The sequence below is a fragment of the Agrilus planipennis genome, unplaced genomic scaffold, assembly GCF_000699045.2.
Source record: "Agrilus planipennis isolate EAB-ADULT unplaced genomic scaffold, Apla_2.0 scaffold25, whole genome shotgun sequence".
NCBI classification, from domain to species: domain Eukaryota; kingdom Metazoa; phylum Arthropoda; class Insecta; order Coleoptera; family Buprestidae; genus Agrilus; species Agrilus planipennis.
In genome coordinates this window covers 1897380-1916827 of record NW_020439112.1, presented here as the reverse complement: position 1 = coordinate 1916827, position 19448 = coordinate 1897380, and the positions used below count along the sequence as shown (strand labels likewise).

The 19448-nt window shown below is 34.1% G+C and overlaps 1 protein-coding gene across 2 annotated transcripts in view; it reads right to left on the bottom strand.

Annotated features, from left to right (window-relative positions):
* Positions 1-19448, bottom strand: part of LOC108738542 (ion transport peptide-like) — a 124197-nt gene that overhangs the window by 19238 nt on the left and 85511 nt on the right. For both annotated transcript variants that reach the window (XM_018472015.1, XM_018472007.2), the window contains exon 2: positions 14576-14868. In XM_018472015.1, the coding sequence (XP_018327517.1) occupies positions 14576-14868 (293 nt within the window). The remainder of the gene's footprint in view (positions 1-14575; positions 14869-19448) is intronic.

The following is a 19448-nucleotide window of genomic DNA, read 5'->3' as shown; positions in this document are numbered from 1 at the left end:
TAGTTTACTTCAGTCCCTGAAGAAGGTAACTTTGTTACCGAAAAGTGCTTCGGACAACTACAGTGTCGTGTTTTGGCGTTGGGGTTTTGAGCTATTCTGTTTGTTATTTCCTTGTGTTATGACGATTAAATTAAATTAAATTAAAGGACTCTGTACAATAAAATCTTTATGGAAAATCGGTTTCGGTCAAATCAACTGCAATTGGACTACGATGGTTTTTATGTATTTCATTAAATAAAGAGCATTTTTCAAATGCCCTATAGACAGTTATTGTGCGGAGTCCTTTAATGATCATTACGGTAATTATTTTTTATTTTATGTAAACATAGTGCAAAATTTATTCGTTGGGGAAGAAAATATTACTGTAAACTCGATCGTTAACAGTCGATAAAGCCAAGCTAAATATTGCCACATAAAATCGGTTGTACATTACGGAAACCTATGTTTTGTGATCATTGATTTGTTTACTTCTTTTCAACTGTCCTGTACCCTGCTACCGGTATTACATACTTTACAGTTTATTAAATTGGAACTTATATTCTAAAGTAGGTATAGGGTTATCGGGTAATTATGAGCTTGGGCTAATGAGATTGTAACATCTATCGATTGAAATACCAGGATTGTGCCTTGAATACTATACACGTAAAGACGTTCCTGGTACATATTATACATTTTACTATTTATTAAATTGGAATTAATTCTAGAGTAGGTATAGGAATATTGAGCTATTGTGAGCTTGGGACAATTAAATTGCATCTTCTTCTATCTGTCGATATACCTGGATTATGCCCTGACTACCATAAACGTAAAGACGCTCCTGGTATTATAGACTTTACTACCTCGTAGCATCGTTCAACTTTGTTTGTCTCAAAAAGTTTATTACTTTCTTTCTTTTAATACGTCACGTAATAATTAAAATGGCTTGTACGTGAGTCAAGTTGTTTATTTTTTTCTTGACTGTTTTTAATAGCAACAATAAAAAAATAAATTCATTCAATACGTAAAGACTGACCACAATTACTAAAGATCACCTGAGACATAATTGTGGTGCCAGATTACTGATTTATTTGCAATAATTGAAAGAAAAACTTCAACATTTTCATTAACTTTACATAAACATGTTATTATTATTAATAATAATATTGCTGGAATTATAATTTCTGTGATATCTATTTCATTATCTATCAACCGTGTTTTTAATGTTAATGAATGCAAGGAGAAAAATTTATTAGTTGTCGGCGGTCATAATCACTAAAATAAAAAAATTAACAACAATAAATTACTAAACATGGCGCCAACGGTATATGTTTGCATTATAATTGTTATTGAGTGACCCGTGTTTTTTTTTTAGTAATTTATGCCATATACGCAATAGTTTTGTCATTTGATAGGATATTCAATCGATTATCATCACAAAATCCGTTTAAATTAAATTATGCAAATCGCTGATAAAAATAAACTAGTTATAAGCGGAAGGAAAATTTTGTACAAAACAGAGTCGAACTTCTGAATCTCGAACTTCTATTTTAACTCGAAAATTTTTTGTTTCCTTGGCATGCATATTGTTTTACATCTATCCTAAAGTTTCTTTCACTCGAAGTTGTCCATTTTTCTAACTCGAATTTTTCTCTAACTTGAGATTGGAGTGTAGTTTTACATTATAAATTGCCTTTAATTGGAATTTAAATTAATCTTTTTTGGTAAAATCAGTCCTAGGGATAATTAATGATTCAAGTTTTTAAACAAAACTATTACCATTATAAATTTTCGCTATTATGAAAAACGGTTTTAGTCATCTGGACGTTGCGAGCGTTATTAGAGGCGAGAAAATTAAAACGTTTGACGGTAAAGTAGAAATTTTTCGCAACTCGAGTGTAACTGGCTACATTTAAGAAGCTCGAGCTTGGGAAATTTGATTGAATTACTTACTAGATAATACTGATAGCAAAAGTAAATAAATAAATTGTAATTATTCTGTAAATCAGTGTTTTGTGCTACATGTATAGACTTAAAGCCAACTTTTTTTGATTTCTGAGTGGGACATCTTCACATATTATTGAAACTGCTAATACATAAGATTTTTTCTAAATCTTTGACTTTCTTGAAAACTTGGAAAACATTCCTTTTCAAAAACGATTACTTATTTGACAACGAAAAATTAAAAGCAGATACTTGCTATATTCCTTGGGATAATTTAAAATATCTAACTTCAATTGGTTTGGTAGTATCCATATCGAGAGACTGGACAACCACCATGTAGTTAGGTTAGTTGAAAAATAAATTAAACACAGATTTTAAATTCATAAACAATCTCGAAATTCCAAGAAAATTGCCGAATTGTTTAATTGAATATTTCTAAAAGTTTATCCAAACTGTCTACCTCCCTTTATACCTGTTTCTGCTTTGAATAATTCTCTTTCGTGGCCTGTACAGTAATAATTCCAATAAATGCGAATGTTAGTTTGTTTGTTATTATTATCATGAAATTTTGTACATATATTTTTAGAAATTCTCAGAAAAAAAACGCTGTTCCCAAGGGATAAAAAAATTAGTTTTATGTGGTTGACGATGATCTAATAAATCTAATAATTAATAATCTTTAACGTCTGCTAATAATAATTTACGTCATTCTTCGATAATTATCTTTAATCAGTTTTTGGGAGGCTAGCTAGCTAGCACGTAGTCCCATTTGAAAGTTCATGAAAAATATCGTCGTCATCATCAAAAAATCTCATTCTGAAACAATTAAAGTTCTTCTGAAGTGAACTAAGCAGTCAAATTTATCCCCGTTTACCTATACGTCAACAGTTAAATGGATTTAAAGCGCCTTATAGATTCGAAAAAAGAGTAAAAATAAATGCCGGTAGCATAATATAAGCAAACTTAACCTTTACGTGACTCTTTTGGTTATTTTATTTAGTTCTATACCGGGATCCGAAGATATTATAGTTGCGGCACTTTTTCACGTAGGTATATACACTTAACTAACACCAGTTTCGAATTTGACTTTTAACACTTCATAATCATAACAATAAAGATGGAAGTGTGCGCGCAGATAATATTTTCCGATGTTACTTATTTCGATTAGCTTATAGGCGCACCTACGTCATCGTACCTATGCTCTTATTTGAATTAACCGGATGCAGACGATATTTTAAATAAAAGATGTGCGAGACGGCAGATAAAAGTTTAATTTATTTACGAATCCGTGAGAAACGTTCTCGAAGTTGAACTAAATTAAGAAACACGTGGTGTTTCGTCTTATTATTTCGAAAATCGCAGATTGTGTTTTGTTTACAACAAACCGTTTGAGAAATTCTTCGGTAAGTGTGTATGATCTAATGTGTGTACTTAATAATTTTCTAGAAGAGAATCTGTTTAGGTGATTAACCTGTTACACGTGTTATTATTCATCGAAATTAAAACAGAGGGGTTTAAAGTAGAGGTGCACCTGACAGTGATTTTGCCGGGTACCGGATAACTGTGAACCCAGCATTAGGTGTGCCGTCCATTAAATGAAGAATAAAATCAGGGGAATAAAAAAATTAAGATTAATCTTCGCATTTCTCTAAAATTAGAGCAATCTATAATCTAATCTTAGATCTGTCTCTAGCAGATTTAACTCCTGTTTTTGCTTCTAATATATTTGTAACTTGCGCTTTATATCTAAGAAATTGTCCTCTATCTTATAGAATCTGCTATTCCTTCTGATTGATGTCTCCTCATTTCTAACTAGAGATGCATCGGACAGTGATTTTGCCGGGTACCGGATAACCGTGTACCCGGCATTAGCTCTGCCGTGCAATAAATAGGAAGAATAAAATCAGCGGANGAAGTGTGCGCGCAGATAATATTTTCCGATGTTACTTATTTCGATTAGCTTATAGGCGCACCTACGTCATCGTACCTATGCTCTTATTTGAATTAACCGGATGCAGACGATATTTTAAATAAAAGATGTGCGAGACGGCAGATAAAAGTTTAATTTATTTACGAATCCGTGAGAAACGTTCTCGAAGTTGAACTAAATTAAGAAACACGTGGTGTTTCGTCTTATTATTTCGAAAATCGCAGATTGTGTTTTGTTTACAACAAACCGTTTGAGAAATTCTTCGGTAAGTGTGTATGATCTAATGTGTGTACTTAATAATTTTCTAGAAGAGAATCTGTTTAGGTGATTAACCTGTTACACGTGTTATTATTCATCGAAATTAAAACAGAGGGGTTTAAAGTAGAGGTGCACCTGACAGTGATTTTGCCGGGTACCGGATAACTGTGAACCCAGCATTAGGTGTGCCGTCCATTAAATGAAGAATAAAATCAGGGGAATAAAAAAATTAAGATTAATCTTCGCATTTCTCTAAAATTAGAGCAATCTATAATCTAATCTTAGATCTGTCTCTAGCAGATTTAACTCCTGTTTTTGGCTTCTAATACATTTGTAACTAGCACTTTATATCTGAGAAGATGTCCTCGAAAATTATCTTTATTTCTCTATCTTATTGAATCTCCCATTCTTTCTAAGTAGAGATGCCCCGGATAGTGATTTTGTCGAGTACCGGATAACTGCGTACCGGGCATTAGCTGTGCCGTTTATTAAATAGGAAGAACAAGATCATAGCAATAAAAAAATTAAGATTAATAACCCATTAAACGGTGCATGTCTTAAACAGTAGTTTTCTTTGTTTAAACGAAAAATACTAATGGCATTTAATTTACAGCAGGTCTGTTTTGAAAGAATTTAATGAGCATTTAATTAGTGTGTCAAGAAATTTTCATTCTTTTAATAACATTTTCGCTCATGTTCTGCTAGCTTAAGATTAAGTACTAATTGTTGTAAAAAAAAATGCCCGGAGCATTTAATTTCTAATTAGGGCGCTTAATAGGCACTTAATGAGCATTTAATTGTACGCCTGCTTGCATTTGATTCTGCTAATATTGCATTTCCTACTTAATGGACGTGTTTTCAGCCCGAATGCACATGCATCATGCCAATATTCACATTTCTCTAAAATTAGAGCAATCTATAATTTAATCTTACATCTACCTCTATCACATTTAACTCCTGTTTTTGCTTCTAATATATTTGTAACTAGCGCTTTATATTTCAGAAAATTTCCTCGAAAACCATCCCTATTCGTCTATCTTATTGAATATCCCATACTTTTTGATTGATGCCTCTTCAATTCTAACTGGAGATACCCCGGATAGTCATTTTGCTGGGGTCCAGATAACCGAGTACCCGGCAAAACCGTTAGGGTTAATGGTTCTAGCTTCGTTCTGAACGCCTTTCCAATAAATACCACCCTCACCAATGTCCGAAGCCACATTATGTCCCGTTCAAAAAGTCGTTTCATCATTAAACCAATGAAATTTTAATTCTTGGTTGCCATAATTATTTGGTACCCAATCGGATCTTAAGAAAGTGCCAGATCCAAACCGGGTAATCCATCCATCTTTATGTCTAATTTTTTCTATCCACGGCATTTTTAGAATTTTCGTATAGTACCACATTTAAAAAGCTTCAATTTCGACCACCCCCTACGTTTCGCACCCATACAGAACCGTGCTGCAAACAATCACGTTTGATAATCTTTTTTGAATTATGAAATTAACCTAATTAATTAATTAGTTAATCAATCTCTAGGACAAAAGCGATTTCATTTTGTTATGAGTGACCCGACCCGACGCTATTCTTTTTGTTCCGTGACCCTAGCGCTAGTATAGTAGTACCTACAGCGATTGCCCACCGTGTGTATACCATTTATTCGGTTCCATATGGATACTATCGAAAGTTACGAGGTCGACTATATTGCCGGATTTAATATAAAGTGTACGGAGCTCGCGAGACGATTGCCGTCTGTTCTTCAGTCTATTTCTGGAAGCATCTTCGGCAAAATCAGCAACGTATCAGTATAATAACACCGAGCAACAGCTGCCTCTCATAGATTTCTATCCTCTTACAATTTTGATTTCCTCTCTCTAAACATATGTACCTAAGCGTGTTTGTGTCTATCAAACGTGTAACGTCTCGACGCCACTCGAAATTATCAACCGATTCGCATTTTGCAGTCGGAAAAATTGCACAGCTTCGCTGGACTGTTTTCCATGCGAGAAAAAATTGCAGCTAATAAAAGAAAAACGCACTTAACCGAAAAATAGTCCGTACGAAACCGATTACACTGATATTCGCTTATAAGGGCTCCATATATGATGTCATCAATATCAGATCGTTTATAAAGACTGGTTGGAAACGTACCTCTACCCTCCTATCCTGAGCTACTTTTCACATTTCCCTAAAACTGGAACATCCCACATCCTTAACTATTTCTGAACAGTAATCTAATCTAGAAAGAGCTAATGTAAAGATAGGAGACAAAAAAATAGAAGAAGTGGCTGACTTTAGGTAGTTAGGAAGTCTAGATAAGTCAGAACGGAAGGAGTAGTAAGGATATAAAGCAGAGGATAGCGCAGGATCGAGTCGCATTCAATAAGAATAAGTCACTTTCTATGCACGCTAACGGTCAATTTAGAAATTTGAAAGATTGTTAAAGGTGTATGTTTGTAACGCGGCGCTGTACGGGTGGGAAATGTGGAAGGTGGGCGCTGCGGAAAAGAAAATGTTAGAAACGTTCGAAATGTGGTGTTACCGGCGAATGATGATGATACCATGGATAGAGAAGATTAGAAATAGAGAGGTATTAGAAAGAATAGGAGAACAGAGTACTCTATGGAAGTCAATAAGAAATAGGCGAGACAGGTTGGTAGGACACCTTCTCAGGCATGAAGGTCTAGTCAGAGACATATTAGAGGCAGAAATAGGAGGAGAAGAGAAAGGTCTAGATTAGATTACTGTTCGCAAATAGTTAACGACGTGGATTGTTCTAGTTTAAGGGAAATGCGAAGATTAGCTCAGGATAGGAAAGAGTGGAGGTGCGTGTCCAACCAGTCTTAGGACTGGCGACCTTATAATGAAGAATACGCTCTACATAAAAGTTGTAGATAATTCAAAAACATTTCGTTGAAAAACTGGCGAAAAACAGTTGAAAATAGTCATTTTTGATATTGTTGATAAAGTTTAATGCAAAAATAACCTTTTACATATTTTTAAGGGATTATTATTATGAAGTCCTTTTAAATCTTAATCGACTATCAAATGCCAAATTTATTTCTTAATAATTGTTATAATTAAGGCGGCTATGATTTCTTAAAATAATTCCAACTTCTATTGGTCATGGAAAATCATTTTCTTTTTTTTTTATCTTCGTTTTAATGGCAGTCTTCAATGTTNGTTCCGCGCTCTCGCTTGCACTTCAAGCCTTAAATGGAACGCCTCAGAGCGAGGTAACGCCGCATGAGTCATGTTTTTTCGTGCGTGCAGCCGGCTCCATCGAATTATAAGACGTTGTCACGTCAAAAAAAGCACAAGCATAAAATTCAGAATGTCTGTCAATAGTTTTGACTTTTCTATTTCATTAATCAATCGATAACAATCTGTCTCAATCTGCAAATATGAATTGTTTTTTTATCGAGCTTCTTTGCTTTCGTTCATAATAAGTATAAATTTCGGTAACATAGAATCCTATAAAATAATTAATTTTGAAATCTCCTTAGGCTCTAATACCTACTTTACATAAAACACGAAACCTTGGCCTTCAGTAACAGCAGAAATTTGAAGTTTTGCGTTTTTATTCCTAGCGCGTGGTCCATTAAACAGTCGTTAATAGATGCTTGCGACTTTGTCTACAAATAGTATTGTTATTAATTAAATTAACTTTTCGGCTTGTCTCATGAGTAGTATTTATGTGTAATGAAATTTTGTGTTCAAATTTCTTTGAAATATCCTTCTGTAATTCAAATTAATGTAACGTGATGGTTGTAGATTTTATACACTAAAAAGTTTTTACAAGGAGAAAATGAAAAACGAAAATTTACCTAAATATTAAAGCGATATTTACAATTATCCCCACTAGCCCGTTGCTTCTTAAGCGAAAATAATAAAAATTACAATTTGGACCCGAATTTGTAAAAATAAAATCCCAGCAGAAATAAATTTATTAGGTATTTTAGTTGATATGATAAATTTAATTGTAATAATTAAGAAAGTTGAAATAATTTTTAAAGAAACATGTCAAAATTGAGATTATTACAAGTTACCTAATAAATTTTACTATTTCATTTACAATCTAATAATGTAATTCTTGCGTTGTCATAAAAATTTGTTGGTATACATATTTTCTTCCAATACAATTTAAAATTGGTTCTGTCAAAATTTGTTAACATGTCTAAATCGAACAGAACAGAATTCAGTTTATTTAATGCCAAATGTTATGAATATAATCAAAAATAAATCCTGTGTCACCTGTTGAGTTTTCATCTATAAATGAATTTATGAAAACTAAGAGTACATTAGTATATACATATAATTATTTTCTAAGCAATTAATAAATTAATGAAACGATTTGATTGGATTTTCTCTTTACTAGTTGTCCACCTTGTATCTAATCATTTCCTATAAATGATTAATGCGTTTTGATTAGGTTAAGATTCGTACTGCGGTCGCACATTCACTGAAAGCAAGGTCAGCCATTCCATACAAGAAGTTAACACACTCTAAATAGGTATTTATAGTCAGAGCGTGGTTGACATTATTCGATTTTGATTCTTGAATGGTACAAAATATTATTTTCTTGAACTATTAGGCATTCAAAACACTAAATATCTTAACTAACGAATGTATGATTATACTCATTACTTTTACACGTGAGTCTTGTCCACATTTTTGATACCAACGTAATTAATTGAATATAGGTAAATATCCAGTGGGATATGTCTATTGGGGAAAACTGTCTTAAAAAAAATCCCCTGCTTCTTAATTTACTAAGATTATAATTTTCTCGATTTTTTCTAATAATAATTAAGTAATATGATCCAAATACGGATTTGTGACTACAGGTAGTGTTTTCCTACCGTAACCTTATGGTCCTAATCAAGGCATTGCTCGGTAACTTAGGTCCGGTTGCTTTAGGTTATACAGTAGAAAAACACTAAGTGACTACCTGAATGCAAAGTTTCCCATGAAATTTAAGCACTTAACGGCCATTGAGACATTAGATCTATATGCCAAGGACTGCCTGAATGTTTCACATGAAATGTGAGCACTTAACGCCCATTAGAGCATTAGTTNTAGTTGTCTATACCTTTAATGAATAATTTTTCCAATACAACCATTTTTGTTTACTAATCACAACTCCGCCGGACTATTTATACCTGGAATATTATTAATTGTTTTGTTATTTTTGTATTTGTCTCTTTGATATAAAAATTAATACAATTTTGTTTTTTACATTTGGCATTTCGAAACGAAATCAATGCTTAAAAGCTTAAAATGAAAACATTCGCGTCGAAACGAAACGAATTAAAGGGAATTTCGTCGCTTGACGTAGCATTGATGTCTCTTGTGTACAGCGTGAAAATATAGTCGCGTGTAAATAAAGTAAATGCGAGAGTAAATATTTAAGTCGTTTAATTTACGATTGGCAATTAAACCGTCCGTTGAAATGGGTTTGTAATAAGTATTATTGGACATTGGTCGGTAATTGCCGTCGTCTATGAAGTTCTTGAAACGTTTATGGTAATTTGTCGTTCCATCAACGGGAATCATATCAATGATTCGATCATTTACAGATATTAGTGTTATCGTTACAGTTTTCGCAGCAATATATTGGCAAATAATGAATATTTATGAAATAATAAATTCTGTATTAGTGTATTCGAAAGCTTTTCAGTCCTGAAATTTCCGGGATGAAGTTTTCCTGATCCCGATATTTTTGGGACTAACAAAAAGTTACAAAATGGACCAATTGCTAGCCCTTTCTAAAATGTTTTTTAGTTCTAGAAAATTGCAATTTAGGTATTCTATAGGGTTCTGCGGAAAGTCATTTCGTTTTTTCCCGACAGAGGATTTAATTGTATTCTTTTGCACCCAACTTCACATTTAAGCCGNTTTTAAAAAAAGCAGACTTCGTTTAAATGTCTCTTCTTGAAGACTTCCATTCTCATATTATAACAAAAAACAATGTCAAAAAAGTTTTAACCCCTTGTTTATAGCTTCCAGAAAGGATTGCTTCATTGTTATAGAAATTTAGTGTTGATAATTTTTTTAAAAAGCCATCACCATTACAATTATAACAATAATTTTTTGACAAAATTGGATTCATCACGGCACAAATTGAAGGCTTTAGAATTGTCTACAATTAATTGCAAAACCATTTTCAATGTAACCTATCGTCCTGTCGGGCTATAGAATAAAAACACTTGAAAAAACAGATATTATGCAACTTTAAAAACTTTCTAAAACAATAACCAAAAGTAACGAGTCGCATTCATACGACGTGGTGTACGAGGTCTATTCAAAAAGTATTGCGTATTTTGAATTTCCGCGGATTTGTGAAAGAACAAAAATTGGCTTTTGCACCATGATAACGCCCCTGCTCACACAACGTTGCATGTGTGCGAATTTTTGGCTAAAAACAACACTAATCTGGCTCCCTGTGACTTTTTCTTGTTCCCGAAACTGAAGAGGCCCATGATAGGACGACGCCACGCTACGATTGAGGAGATAAAGACGGCATTGAAGGAGGAGCCGAAGAAGATTACAAAAAATTATTTTTTGAAGTACTTTGAGGATTGAAAAAAAAGTTGGTACAAGTGTATAATATCTCGTAACGTTTACTATGAAACGATACTTTTTGAACAGACCTGGTACATCCCAAAAATTCCTAGATATTAGAGGAGAATTGACTTTATTATTCTTCACACCTGTCACAACCTAAACAATCCTGACTGAGTAAATTTCTTACTTGTGACATTAATAATCTTAAATCTATAAGAAAAATCCGAAACAATTTATTGATAACTGACTTATCCATTTACAAATAAAACTTTCCACATTGATGACATTAAATTCAAATGGCACAGACAAAAGTCGAAATACAATGGAAGGTTTTTATTATCGACAGTATTTTATTATAAGCTAATTAATTTGTCTCCTTGTGGCAATTTACGATCGGAACGTTGTGATTTATGCAAATTGACAATTTGCGTCAATAATTCGCCTCATTTTTGAATCGAGTTTCGGCTCCGCCACATAAACGGGTCTCGTATTAACATCGTAACAGTTTCATTGACCACATCTGGTCCTGGATATTCACGACGTGAACGTTGCACAGTGTCGGAAACCCGCGAAGATTTGGTCGAAATGATTACCGCTTACAACCAAACTAGTTCGCACATTAACCAGTGCATTATTTGCGTTAATTATTTATTCCTACAATTGGATTGGAAAAGAACTCCTACAGCCTCTTGCTTTTTCCAAAAATATTGGAAATTCTGATAGACTCAAATGGTTTCAAGGTTTAAGATCAGGGTAATCATTACGCGTATGGTCATGGCATAATCCAGGGCTCAACACGACCTAGCCATATGATCACCCGATAACGTCACACTGTATACGTACTCTAGAATTAATTTTAAATTGATAAACAGTCAGTTATTAACATAGCATAAGTTCAATCTCTCAATTAAGAACTCTACAGTTTGCATTTTAGTTTTAATTAAGAAATAAGTAACAAGTGACAGTACAGGTAATATACTCGAAGAGTTTGTTTTCCCCCTGTATTCGCTGTTATGGATACGAAATTTCGGATCTGGATATAGATACGATAATGATATAACAGTTTCAGATATGGTTACTAATATGAAATTATTTCGTATTATTACAGTAGAACCTCTTTAAGTCTAGCCTCGATAAGTTGAAAACCTCCAAAACTCCAAAGAATGTTTGGTAACCTTCCCTTCAAGCCCCAAAACTTCCATTACTCGAAATCTCAATCCTCTATTAGTAAACTAAATAATTAATGAGTCCCTGTAAGTCATTTTGGTATATATTTTCCCTCTATAACTCGAAAAATTGAATTGAACTTCTGTTTCATAGCAATGTTTTATTTTACAACCTCTAGAACTCGATAATTTGAAACTTATTACGTCTATAGTTCGAAGAAAACTAAGTTATCGACTTTAAGGATTTACCGACAATGTAAGCACACCAAATCTTAACCTCTACAAGTCAAAATCCTCTATAAGCCGATCGAATGTTTTGGCGACTTCCTTGATGTTCGAGTTATAGAGGTTCTAATGTGGTTACAGATATTCAATGTTTAAGTATCTGTAAAAAATACGATCAGCATACGCCATTTTACTGTGTATTTGATCTTTTTCAGTCCGTAGACAATTAAAAAATTGTCTGCACGTTGGATTGTAGTATTTTATTACCCAATATCGATTTGCAGAAAAGTTAAAAGTTCATCGTTGGCATTGACCACATATGACTAAAAGTTTATTATAGAGTTTTGCATTTTGATTTCAAAAACGTACCGAATTATCAGCGGGTGAGTCGAAGCTGCGTTTCGTACTCCATCAAATTGGCAAAAACTTTCGAAATCTTTTCCTGGCACTGTGCGATGTATTTTTTGTTAAGAGACGCTCATTGAGAAAAGCTGAACTGCAGCTCGGCTTGACGTTTTGACCGAAGCAAACGTGTACAGAAATAAATAAACAAGTAAAATTATTCGAAGAGCGAGAAAGAAAGAGAAGGTCATCGTCATCGGATCGGACAGGTTACGAAATCGAATGAAATTAATTTTTATTACTGCGATTTGCATTTTTATGGTCCTCTTCCCAAACCGAAGGTGAAACATAAAACGACGCAACGTGACGCGTCCCTTACGCGAAACTAATGCGCCTACCTTTAGATAGGTACACGTATGAGAAAGAGACGGAACACGTTTATAATTAATGTGTGTGCGACCTGTGCCGATTAAAAACGCTAACTCTTTTTTGTCATTTATTCTCAGCGGCTAGGGTGGTCCCGGTGTCATCCGCGATGGACATTTGTCCGTTCAAAAACTCGTTTGCAAATAAAGCAATTGTTTAATGTGAAGAAATTACAGTAGAATCCGCTTATAATGACATCGAAGGAAAATGACAAACACGTCATACTAAGCGGGCGTCATACAAAGCAAAAGTCTTAGAAAATAAACAACTTTCAATTTTGGTTAGTTATTTAAAGTTAAATAGAGAGAAAAACTACAAATTGTATATAATTATTGACAGAAAAATATAAAAAGAACGATGAATTGTAATATCAATATACATAAGAAGGGTCAGAAAAATGAGCGAAAATGTTATAATTAATCATTTGGGTCACTATAGCCGGATATGATTTCTTGAGAATCAGTCATAATAAACGATATGTCATTTTAAACGGAGTCATTACATCCACATATAGAGAATTTAATATGAAAACCAAATTTAACACTGCAATTACTTCATATTAAACGGTTGGTCAATATAGGCGAAGTCATAATAAACGAATTCCACTATATTAAAATACCAGTTGAACCCGTGAAAGTTAGACGATGACTGCCGTTGCCAATTGTGCATAGGGTGTTTGTTAAATTTATCCCTTTTCTGGTTAGGGCAAGGCAAGCTCACCATCAGAAAAATAAGCGCCGAACGCTAAAGAAAAAAGTTCCTTTTTTTAATGTTATAATTACGAAACAGAGTGGCAAAAGAAAATTTCAAACAAAGAGGTATTTCAGGGGCTAACTTGGTGTCAAAGTAGAAAATTAGGGGTCCATAACACCATCACAATTCACATGTACACCTTAGAGTCCGAAAATATACACGATATCAGCGCCAACTGTTAAATATACTTCTAGGTACGATAATTAATCTTTCTTTGTGACCCAAATTACAATAACTGTAAATGGATCAGTGGTATAGATATTCAGCTGCAATGCAAGCAGTCCCGAGATCCATTCGTCGCCAGTACTATAACCTTTTTTTCGCCTTAATCTATGTTTTTCTTTTTAATATTGAATCTAATCTTGAAGAATAAAATAATTCGAAGTGGTCTGTATTCTGTTGAAGCTGCCAGACGCGGATCGCGATTTCGATCTTTTTGGATCTCATCAGCGCGTCGCAGGCAGCCCGACAGAACACAGACCAACTTTTATCTGCTGCCTTAACAGCGCGTTTTAGAAAATACGACAAATGGCGCTGTAAACGCCATCTGTAGTACAGTGCTATGGATGTTTATTATTATTTTATTCGATTGTGGTAACGTGCCTACCACATTGAGGTTAGCTACGCCGGGATTCGTTTCAGCAAGTAGATATCCATATATTTAAATGGACCTTGCTGAAGCATACGTAATCCTAAAATATAGCACTGTACTACAGATGGCGTTTACAGCGCCATTTGTCGTATTTCCTAATCTTGAAGGTTTGACTCTAGTTATTCAAACTAGCACCGAATTGAAATAATATTCAACAGGTTATGAGCTCTAACTGGCACAGAATTAGTCCCTGGTTTCGGAAATTTCGAATTCATTTTGGCCACTGTATTAATCCAGCTTCAATGGTATCGATTAACAAATATCTACAGGAAGCGTAGCAAATGCCACTTTGATCGTGCCTGAAAGGATAGTAACATGTTTTATCGTATAATTCACCTGCATAGCGAATGAAGTTCTGGTTCCCTAAAGAGGTTATAGCAGTCCTCGCAGATTCGGTCGAGCCTTGCGAATATGCTTTTGTCATAGACACCTTTGCATTCGATATCGAAGAAGGACCTTTTGGCGAGATGGTGAAAAGTGAGGGGCATGGACGAGGACTCGAGTGACGACGTCGGTTTGCAGAACGTCGTCTGCATCATTGCCAAACTCGTTACTAAAATAAACAGCCACACGAACCCTCCCCAGACTGCAAAAGCACTCGGTACTGTTGACGGAAATCGATGATTCATCTGCAAAATAAAAGACAAAAGAAAAATTAATTATGACAGTTGATAACAGATAGCATCCCGTGACCTTCACTACAATTTGTAAACAAATGAGTCGAATAGAGAAATTTGCTTGGATTTGTTCAGAATTCCAAACGTGACCTTTTTTGGCATCTGCTCCATTAAATTAACACGAATTTTTTTATTCAAGAAAAATCAGATCATGGTTCTAAAAACAATAAGTACGTGAGCAGTAACACGATGGTATCGAATATACGGGTATTTTTGTACGTAAACCGTTTTCGTAATGGGACAATTCATGGAAATTTAGCTTGGTTCATAAACAAGTTTTGCTTACAATATACTGGATCGTTTCGTTTCTAGTAGGCAGTAATAAAAAGTTTCATCATTCAACAATATTTCACGTACGATTGGTTTGTAAATTTATGTATGTACATAATTTACCGAAAAAATCCATAAATAAACATATGTATATTATATGATAATTTTCTAAGTTCAAAGAACGATAAAATGGCTGTTAATTTGTTTTGCGTTGAGGATTGGTTTTGATTCCTTTTAATGTTATTTGGGTGTATTCTTACTATTTATGATTTTTTTGCCATTTTTAAGTCGACGTACCATTTTAAAAAATTATTTGTAAGGGACTCAATTTTATCTAAGGCATTCCTTAAATAGACAACAAATATTTTGTATTAGCATTCACAAAGACATAAAAATAAAAGCAAGGAGTTGACTTTACTTAACTAAGCGTAAATAGGAAACAAATGAAACGTTACATTACTTTACTGTTGTTAACGTATGCCTGAGGCAGCGATCTATACGTCGATTCGTTTGCATCACTGTGAGACAGCAGTACAAGGCCTTAAATCATACGGGGTTACTTGGCACAGTTGCAAAGTTTTTGGAGTTTTCCGAATTATATAATAGATGGTACATGTTCTAGTAGTTAATTTACAGTATACGCCGCATTCATCAGAATTTATAGAAAAATAAAAAATAAAATTCTGACCGAAGTCTCCTCTATATAATGTGTGACAGTGTAAAATAACTTGGTGTCTAAACAAATAATTATACCAGAAAGAATTTGATTTAAATTTTGCACGGGTCTCAGTCTCTCAGAAGTGAATCGTTCGAAAAGGGAAAACTTTTTCTCGGCGATTCGCGCAGTTGCTTGTATTCGCGGTATTCACTTGTTTCAATGGTCTTGCGATGTGGTGGTGTAATTTCGAAAACCTGAACGTCTGCTTCATTAATGAACCAAAGCCGATTTTGTTCAGGCGTCCAACTATGCATGTGTGTGTGTATTACATCTGTATCTATATGTATGTACATACGTGTGTGGGTATATGTGTCGAAGAAGAAGTCCCCAACGACGACAAGAGAGACCGACCGACCGACATCGTAATAATGTGTCTGGGCATCGTGCTGTTATTTTCGGAACGGGGGACGAACCTGCGATGTCACATGCACCGCAATAAATTTGTCTGCAAATAATCATCAACGACAACCCTGATTTACAACCACATTTGCATACGGTGTCGTATCAATTTGGCGTAAAAGGTTATCGCACACGGTAGAAAGACGCTCGCTTTTGTTGTATCCGAAATGACCATCCACAGGTGGTGATTGTAACAAACCCATTTAACGAGATTTTGATATCTTATTTCGGATTACACGCACAGAAAACCGTACTTGGACATGGGCACCAAATAGGGTCGCCAATAGAAAAGGTAGTGTCCGGTTTTGTGCTTTTTGAATTACACGAAGTATGACTTAGAGCGTCCTTTGTCCGATCCGTGCAGTTCGTTCCTGATAAGGTCACGTTCAGATTTTTCTGTTGACCTTTTGAGGACATATATCCAAAATCATACTTAGATACATATGCACTGTGTGTAGAAAGCGCAACAACAAATATAAATTAAAATAATAAAGATTTTCTGCAAAAATAAAAAACATATTGCTACTGTGATTTGTTTTGATTAAGTTGTTTAATAATGATTGGAATTCTGGTATTATTTCTTTTCTTTTTTAAAAGGGCTTGGACATGTAAGGTCTGTGAGTAAAATGTGCCGATATTTTCATTGTAATGAAAAGCAATTAAGGGGATTCAGTAGTACACGCGTCGTAGAGTGAAAACATGCTTATCGATTCTAGATGTCATGAGTTTAATATTTGGAATAGAGGTTTGAAATTTTGTAGTAAGATAGATAAAGCTTTGTTCTAACGCCTGTCGAAGGCCATTTTTTAATTTTTTAATTTCTATTGGAAATACGTGTCCTACAAGAAACATCAACTTTAAGCACTTGTAAAAGCTTTTAATGACCAAATCATTGAAAACCAAAATCGTACCGAGTTAGTGTGAACCTTTGTCCGTTACCATACAAAAAATCGCATATTTATCTAGCAGCGTTAAATCACAGTGTTTAGAATAGAAATCCATGTTTTCGGAAAAATTTACACGTGATTTTCAACGCATGTTGATTAAGAATATTAAACGGTGTAGTGAAAAAAAGTTCCCTAAATTACATACGTAGGTAATAATTGGAACGATTCAATTAGTTGTCAATTATATTGTAAAACATTATCTTCTATATTTAATATTATCCTTACATCAGCATAAGGAGATTTCAATGGGTAAAAATTGCGATTTCAATTACTAGAAACCAGTTTGCCTTTTGACTGAAAGTCGTAAAATATAGTACATATCGCACTAATCCATTTAGTATTTTTATAATTAAACCCCTAGAGGTATAAGAGAGCATATAAGTAAGTACATATTTCAGGGCTAATAAACAACACTGCGTGGGACGAAATTTACGGTTACGCCTCGCCTTGGAGTTACCAATTCGATTTTTCGCTATTTTTCGCGTGTAATTTGTTGCATCGTATATGCGTCAGTAGAAAGGAAAAATAACAAAAATTTTTGCAGATACTTGATAATATATTGATTTCAATAAGTTGTTTTTGTTCTGTTGTTCTGCAAGTATTATTGTTAGTGCTTAGAATATCGTCTGTATTACAAAAATCGATAGATAACCCAACCCGAAGACTTCGAAAGTACGGGTGGTCGCTATTCAACTCCAGATGCTACGATATTTATTCTTTTCTCCGAGGGCATAATGTGCAAAAGATGTAAGGGATTATATTATGGTCTCTTAATTTATTTATACCATAATATACCTAATGTTCTAAAGAAATTATCCCAAGAAGGTTCTTTTTCTAAATCTCACGATCAGGCAACTGTATCTATCATTATGCTACCCAATAGCAAGTAAAAAGAAAGAATTTCATCGGCTTTTTCGTTTTAGTTAGGCTCGAGTAGGTATGTCATGTTATTGATCGTCCCGCACTCTTTTTTAGTAAATGTAGCTTGTCTAGATCTTTAATTTGATATATTGTACATGTTCGATTAGGTTACGATCATGGGACTATGACAGGTACAGACAACACAAAGTGAGTTTCTTTTGTTTTCAAAGTTAAACTAAACCTAATTTGACTCAATCCTAACCTAACCTAAGACAATTGAATAGCAAATAAGAATCATTTAAACTACATGTGAGTCGAAATTTCGAGTTGCAAGTGAATATATCGAGTTAAAGTCGAAATTTCGAGTTGCAGATCAAAAGTTCAAAAACGTATATGACCCCTCTACGCATTCGTATGATAACGCACCATTACCGCTCGAAACGGAACACTCAGTGTGGAAAGAAAAGAAAAAGACGCGTGTTTTGCGGTCCGAAAATTGACGTGACCTTCTCTCTCCGATCTCTTCTTCCATGGGAAAGAATCATCGTTGTTAAATACCATTTCTGTGTTGTGCATGCCTACTTTGCGTAGTTGTAGTAATAGTATTTATGGTACGAGATAGTAGTGGTAGGTAGATACATATGTATAGTTGTGCGAGAGGCATTTTAACAACAGTTAAATGACTACTGCTCTCAGGCAGGAACCGGAAAATACGTGACTCATGACGTGTTTATGCGACAACCGGGTCGTCCGAGGAAGGCATTTCGACTGGCGTGATTTTCTCCATGAGAATATGCATATATACCCGGTGACCATTGGTCAATTAATAATAGATGATAAGTCGAACATCAAAGCCTAGCGGTTTAGAGTATTGCTTGGCATAGGGTCTGTCTGCCTTGGTCGGTTTCCTTAAGGATGTTTGGGAGGTACAATCGGAGACAAGACTACATGAAATTAGAAATTCGTGATTAATTAGATTTTGCAGCATATAATGAGGTAAATAAATAGTATCTATACTAAAAAAAAGTATACGGTTTGAGAGAAAATTTGGAATTTGACCAAAAACTTTGAATAAAATAAGAAATAACGAATAAAAGGGAAAATTTTTAACTGACTTGGCAGTGAATGTGCCTTGATTTCAACTTCGAAATAAAAAAATATTTAGTTTCAATCTCTATTAATAATGAACGTAAAACTTTTTAATATGTTTAAATAAGAATTAAAACTTTAAAATTGCATTTATTTCAGGCAATTATAAATATTATCATTATATTATCAAGTAAAAACGAGATTTTCAGCTAACTTTTCATTTTTTCCTCGATAACTAGGTTAGGTTA